General features: G+C 44.1%; 1 protein-coding gene across 1 annotated transcript; it reads right to left on the reverse strand.

The window, feature by feature from the left end:
• Positions 1 to 258: 258 nt before the first annotated feature.
• LOC123129417 (uncharacterized) lies at positions 259 to 5950 on the reverse strand. The gene is made up of 4 exons (XM_044549592.1): positions 5923 to 5950; positions 3942 to 4801; positions 2897 to 3143; positions 259 to 311 (listed from the first exon to the last, which is right to left on the reverse strand). Exons 1-4 carry the CDS (start codon positions 5948 to 5950, stop codon positions 259 to 261), a joined length of 1188 nt encoding a protein of 395 aa, XP_044405527.1.
• Positions 5951 to 6717: the final 767 nt, after the last annotated feature.

A 6717-nucleotide genomic window follows, 5' to 3' on the forward strand; every position in this document is an offset into this window, starting at 1 on the left:
GGGAGTATGGAGAAAAGATTCAAGATTTAGCCTGGCATCAAAGCATGATAGGAGGTGGGCTATAGCTAAGCAAAGAGTTGTAGAGAAAATCTGAAGAATCCTCTCTTGCAATTTGGTACTTGAGAAATGACAACAAAAGCCAAAGCAGTACATTTTTTAAGAACGGTTCAGATAACACAACATACATGCAGAACAGCAGAACATATGCTTACCTGCTCAACCGGTATATCACATAGCATATATAACTGGACAATCATCTTATGTCTTGTGCAAAAGATCAGGTCCATCATGTCCACCACCAATGCCAGTTTCTGCAAGCATAAGTCAAACAACCAATAACAAGCCAATGAAAAGCCAAATAGATACGAGAGGCATCAAAAAGATGTTTAGATGAACTCACAGCTGTAGTTCCAATAAAAAAGAATCAATTTTGAAACAACATTACGAACATTACAAAAAACATACCCACTGTCAAAGTTAATGAATATTCAAAAAACAGTATAAACTGATTACTATCATAAAAATGAAGATGCCATAGTCTCTTTTTTAGAATGAAGATGCACACTCAGACCATCAGCTGGTCAGAACTCAGAAGAGACATAACTTGCTCATTCCATTCCATATTGGAAAAATATAGATCAAGGCTATTAATATTTAGATTATCTTCAAATAAATTTAGCCTGAAAAAGATCACATAATAAATTCTAGCAAGTTCAGATTTAGATTAACTTCAAATTTAGCCCGAAAAAAGAAATGAACTCAATGTATTAGTTTTCCCTAGTACAAATGGACTTGCTACTCGCTCGTAGCAGGACTCTCCTAAAAGTGGAAAAAGGAACAATTATCTAGTAAATTTCAAGAAAATTCATCATTATGGATTTAAGATTAGGAGCGAGATAAGTAGAGATACTAATATTGAACGAAACAAATAGAACTGTCTTTTAGCTTCAAACACACCTAGTGAGCTACCCATTTGATATTTCAGTTGGTTCAAGCTAGTTTTCATGTAGTTGTTTTCAACTTCGAACTGTTGTATTATGTTATCTTCAGGAAAAACATGCAGCTACCTCATACTCCCTCCGTTCCTAAATACTATAAGCCTTTTTGGAGATTCCAATACAGACTACTAAATGAGTGAATCTACACTCTAAAATGCGTCTATATACATCCGTATGTAGATCGTGTTGAAATCTCTAAAAGGTCATATATTTAGAAACGGAGGGAGTACTATTTTTGTGATGAGGCACAAACTAGCAAGACGCTAAAGCGAGGGTGTTGGCGCCCAATCTTTCACAGTGCTCGACAAAGCAACAATGAACTATAGTGGTAGCATACACTTCAAATCAAGTAAGATGCAAGAAACTGAATCCAAAACTGGCGCCCAGATTGATTAGATCAATGTTCACACTAGCAACTCTCAGATACCCTCTCAGGAACGTAACTAACAAGCAACGGATTTGGTGAGACCCTTCTGCTTTTCAACTCAAAATTCAACTCTCATCTAAAAACAAGCTGGCCATAACCTAACTAATCAATGACCCGGGAACGCTGATCATCTAGATCCTTCAATAACCATCTAAAGACCCATGACTCATCGAACAAAAAAAGGTGGTCCGGCAACGTTGACCACCTAGGTCCTGCAGCAAGCAACTAGTACTAATCGGCCAAAAAAAAGGTGATCCGGCCAGCTGTATGTCCTGGCACGAAACAGGTTCGAACACAAAGAGAAGAAAAACAGCTGGGACTCTCCAACTGCAATGACACAATCGGATGGCACTTCTCCTACCAGGACCTATCGGCAAGGTGCCCAGAAGGTAGGATCCACCTCGTCTGCAGGTAGAACAATAATCTTCATTGAAAGTGTACCAACAAAAAAGGCCAGACTCGTTTCTCTTTCAGTTTCACTACCAGTAAACATGCTATTTATCACTGGTTTCAGAACAACAGAACGTTGGCAATTGTCACAAGTGAACATCTTGACTTGATTAGTAGCTAAGGCATATATATAGCTGCATCATGTGCAGATATCAAAACACAGCAACAGCGAAATTTAGTTCAGCTATCACTTTTTTTTGCCAATCTTGGCGTCCGGTGTTTTTTTTTGCTCGAACATGCACCAAAATTTAAAATCAAGTAGTTATTACGGACTTAAGACCATAAACAATATCAGCAGATGTAGAAAACTAAATGAAAGAAATATAGCTAGGGCTAACTAAGCTTCCAAACGTACCTATTGAGCTACCTAGTTGGTTCGAGCTGGTTTTTTATGTAGTTAATTTCCAACTGTTGTGCATCACATCAGTCAAAAAAATGGGGCTGAAGCCATGCACAAACAGTACCAGTAGACAATTCTTGCATCTATCAATAGGCAGGTAACTATAACACTTAGTTTAAGTTATTATACAAAAAATTGCTTATCATTGTTTATTTTCTCAAACACAGATAATGATTGTTTTATTGTATGGATATTCATATGATAGGAACAGGCAGGCTAAAGAACATAAAGTAAATTGGATAGCACTAATAGATTTTTTTCTACTCATAATCGTTACATTAAAAGCTACTCCCTCCGTTCACTATTATAAGATGTTCTAATTTTTTTCGGAATCACATGTATATAGACGCATTTTAGTGTGCTGTTCACTCATTTCAGTCCGTATATAGTCCATATTGAAAAATCCAAAACAACTTATAATAATGAACAGAGGGAGTACCACACAACCATCAGGACATAAGTACATGACACTGCAGGTCATGAAGCAGCAAAATAAACAAATGGTACTACACTACTTAAAACTGTCGGCTTAACACAAAATGATGTGAACATAATTTCATCAGCCACTTATCAAAACACAACTTAGTTTTGTTCTAACCGTGGCATAAGACATGGTATTACCTGCAGTGTAGACACTTTTGAATGGATAATAGTGAGAAACTATCATAGTTTCGAAAAGCTTCTTGAACTTTAATGACTCAAGATCGACCACGAAGAGGCCGATAATTGTCCACAGCAACAACACATTATTGTCTTCAGCAAGCGCTAGTATCACAATGGCTCCTTTCTCCGCTGGTTTCAGGGGAAGTATATTCTCCAGATCAATAGTCCTTCGAAGCACCCATGAAGCAACACCATCACAATAGGTCTTCCTCTTCCATAAGAGTGCAGTTTTTTGTAGCTTGAGCTCTACGGTACCCTCTATCCATCCCATTCAATAACTCCGAGATTCGTGCTCGTGATAGACCATTTTGGAACCATACCAAGTAATTAGCAGTAGTAGGCACGCAGGGTAGCTCGGTATGAGCGCATGTGAGCCGCTGCCGCTGTCCCTTTCTCTCTCAGTAAAGTCTCCTCCTGACATAGTGACATGCATGCATGCATGCACCACACAGCCTTTTTCACAAGCGCTCTCTCTCTCTCTCTCTTCTCATTTTCTCTTTTCTAAATGCAGTCTTACATGCAAACACAAGCTTCTTCACATGCAGATTTCGCCTTCATCTCTTTCTTAACTTAGTAAAAACAAAATTTCTCACATGCAGAATTTGTCTTCATTTTCTCTTCTCTTTCTCCCCTCTCTCTCTTCTCTCCTCCATTTGAGACTTTGCAAAAATCTGAGACTTGCAAATAATAAATTTCACCTCCGACTCTGTCTCTCTACTCCTCATTCTCGCCTCTCTCTCATCTAGGATGCATCATGAGCAGCGCTGGTTTTCTCTGCATGTGACCAGTGACCTGCATCTGCATGTGACCAGGTGAGCAGTGAGCTGCATGTGACAGGACGGGAGCTGCATGCGGCATGCAGCATGCGACAGGATGGGACAGCACCTGCTAATGACATTGCAACCAGCAGCTCTGTGGCTCGTGAGGCTTCTTTTTGCAGCAATCTCGATGCAAACCAACAGCCCAGATAAGAGGGACCGTGGAGCTCGGCTTACAAAGAAACTTTGGGCTTCCATAACTGGGTGTTGCAGTTTGAGTTAGACATCCCGAGGAGACCAAGCCCACCGCCCTCTGCCCGCATAAGCTTCCAGCAGTTGACCTCGTCTGGCAGCCGTATCACAGCTAGCCTCTGCTTCTCCAAATCAAACTCGAGAATGCCATTGAAATTCCCAACAAGCAGCCAGTGAAGGGAATCTCCAGCCAGCACAGCAACATTCGTAGAAACGAGGGTAGGAAAACTGATTACATCGACCTGGACTGCCTGGCATGGAAGGGGTGTTGAGATGGGATCTCCCCATAAGCCAGTCTTCGGCGAGTAAACACAGGCGAGCACCCGTCTATGTTGTTCGTCGTCATCGTATGCCACTACCAAGACCACCTGGAAGTGTTGGACGTCTCCGGCAGCGCGAAGCACCGCCCCGTTGACCGGAGTCTTCGACGCACATGCCACAACCGCAGGGGGAATGGCGATGTAGTGCTGGTCGGCGGTGATGGGGTCCCACACCAGGATCTGAAGACGCGCCGGAATGTAGATGAGCACGAGGCCATGGCGGCATCCAAGGGGCACAAAGTGGTCGTCGTCGTCGTCGTCGCGCTGCAAGGAGAAGCGGCCGGGAGGGACACGGTTGGGGGCCTCCAGAGTAGGCGAGAAGGAGAGGTGCCTGTCGAAGAACCCGAGGAGAGGAAGGTTGCGGCGGTGGCGGAGGCGGAAGCGGCGGGAGAATCCGGTGTCGGAGACGAGGCGGCGCCAGCGCTTGCAGACGAGGGATGCGCGCGGGAGGGAGGACGGCTGCGGGGAGAGGCGTAGGAGGATCTCGGGGAGCAGGTCGTCGTCGTCCAGCGGGGGCGGGCCGTCATCTCGCCCTCCTCACTCACTGATGCGGCGGCGGAGGCTGGAGTGAAAGTCAAGTAGAGGTGCAGACCGCAGGGGGACAATGAAGATATGGATCGAGAGCCCAAACAGTTAGGGTTAGGTGTCGTGGGCTGGACGATTCAAAGCCCACGCTGAGTGGTAAATAAAATGATTCCGAAACTAGTGTGATTCTAGCGTCTCTCAAGTCTCAACAACGACAAAAATAAGTCATTTGTTATTTACTACTCCCTCCGTCCCATAATATATATAACGTTTTTCCTAGACGAAGATAGTATTACAGATGATAGCTTATTCTTTTTATAAAATCTAATGTACAGGCAGCCCAGAAAATAATAACAGCGTTGGAATTATATTGCAGAGCCTCAGGGCAAAAAATAAATTTAGACAAGTCCTCAGCTTATTTAAGCAAGGGGTGTCCAAATGAGTTGAGAGGCGAAGTACTGAGTGTCTTTGTTCAAGCTCTAACAGAAAAAGTACCTGGGTTTGTCAACTGAATAGGAAAATAAAAAAATTAGTATGTTTTTCATTTGTTTGCATGTTGTTTATCTCTTAAAATGCTCTAGAGGAATAAAATTCCAGCTTAAAGGCATTAATCAGACCTTTCTTATCGGAAAAGAATTCTATGAGACCAGGTCTCATGCGAGACCCGCCCTGATGGATGGCATGTGTCATTCATAAATCACAAAGCATCTCCACCCCTCACTTAAAATCAGGAGGGGGGGAGAGATTAGATGCTTTGTGATTTGTGAATGACACGTGTCATCCATCAGGACGGGTCTCACTTGCTAACCGTAAGACTTGGTCTTATATAATTTTTTTCCTTTCCTATCCTTCCAAGGCTATAGAGGCGTAAATTTTTTACTCCACACATTGGGCACCCTTCCCCTTCCCCCTCCCCCACACCACATCCTCTTCGCTGATGCTCAAATCCATCCCATGCAACACTTCCTCTCTATCATTACCTAAATCCGCCCCACCTCCGACGATGCTTCCAACCGGCCAGCGCTGCCTCAAAATGGCGGGATCGAACAGTCGTAGGGCACCGCGGCTGATTTGAAGCACGGATCTACGTCGCGCAGACGATGCCACCCCCCCCCCCCCAATCCTACACCTTCGGAGTCGACATGTCTAAGTACCATGGCGTGTGGCAGCGGCTGTGGGGGGAATGGGTGTCTGAATCGACGACACTGACACCAACAATCAGTGGAGCGTAGGCGGTAGCGCCCTATGGCATGAAAGGAAAGCTCAACTTCCCCCTCAGCACACGCAACTCCCGAGTGGTCTCCGGCCACTTGGAGGCGTTCGAGCAGCTCGAGGCAGCATGCACCGATGAAGAGTACATGGCCAACCTCCGGCGTATGCATCCAAAGCTCATCGTCGAGGACCGTCGTCTGCTCAAGCTGTACCAAAAGGTGCTTGATGATGCCGAGGAGGCCAGGCCACCCAGGAGGGTGACCGAGGCAGAAGTGATCAAGCTTTCATCAGACTAGCTTAAATTCGTAATGAGCAATGTAGTTTTAACCTAATTATACTATCTATTGTTAAATACGATGTTCGCAATGTAGTTTGAATCAAACTGAGCTATTGAAACACAGAAGATAATAAAATGCAAGCAACGTCAGTTGATAGTTAAGCTCACGACAACATGCTTGCCTCACAAGGCAAACTAAGCAAACCACGAGGCAAGTACTAGATCGAAAGCAGGCCAATGCGCCTTCATGCCAGTCGACGAATGTCTAAGGACATTAGCAACAAACAATTAATTCCTACAGGTTCACTTCAGAGCTGAAGAGTGCATGCTACATAGAGGCTCAATCTCGGCGTCGAGCATACAGATGGAAGAAACTACACTTGACAACCAACTTCTGCATCTCAGCCAACAGAATGTAACTGTAGATCCTGCGGA

The sequence above is a fragment of the Triticum aestivum genome, chromosome 6A, assembly GCF_018294505.1.
Source record: "Triticum aestivum cultivar Chinese Spring chromosome 6A, IWGSC CS RefSeq v2.1, whole genome shotgun sequence".
Taxonomy (NCBI): Eukaryota; Viridiplantae; Streptophyta; class Magnoliopsida; order Poales; family Poaceae; genus Triticum; species Triticum aestivum.

Coding starts and splice junctions, on each gene's coding strand:
- LOC123129417 (XM_044549592.1), bottom strand. CDS start 5,950: ATGGTACTTAGACATGTCGACTCCGAAG. Junction 4,802..5,922: donor TAGACATGTCGACTCCGAAG/GTGTAGGATTGG, acceptor GTGAGTGAGGAG/GGCGAGATGACGGCCCGCCC. Junction 312..2,896: donor CAAAAGTGTCTACACTGCAG/GTAATACCATGT, acceptor TTATGCTTGCAG/AAACTGGCATTGGTGGTGGA.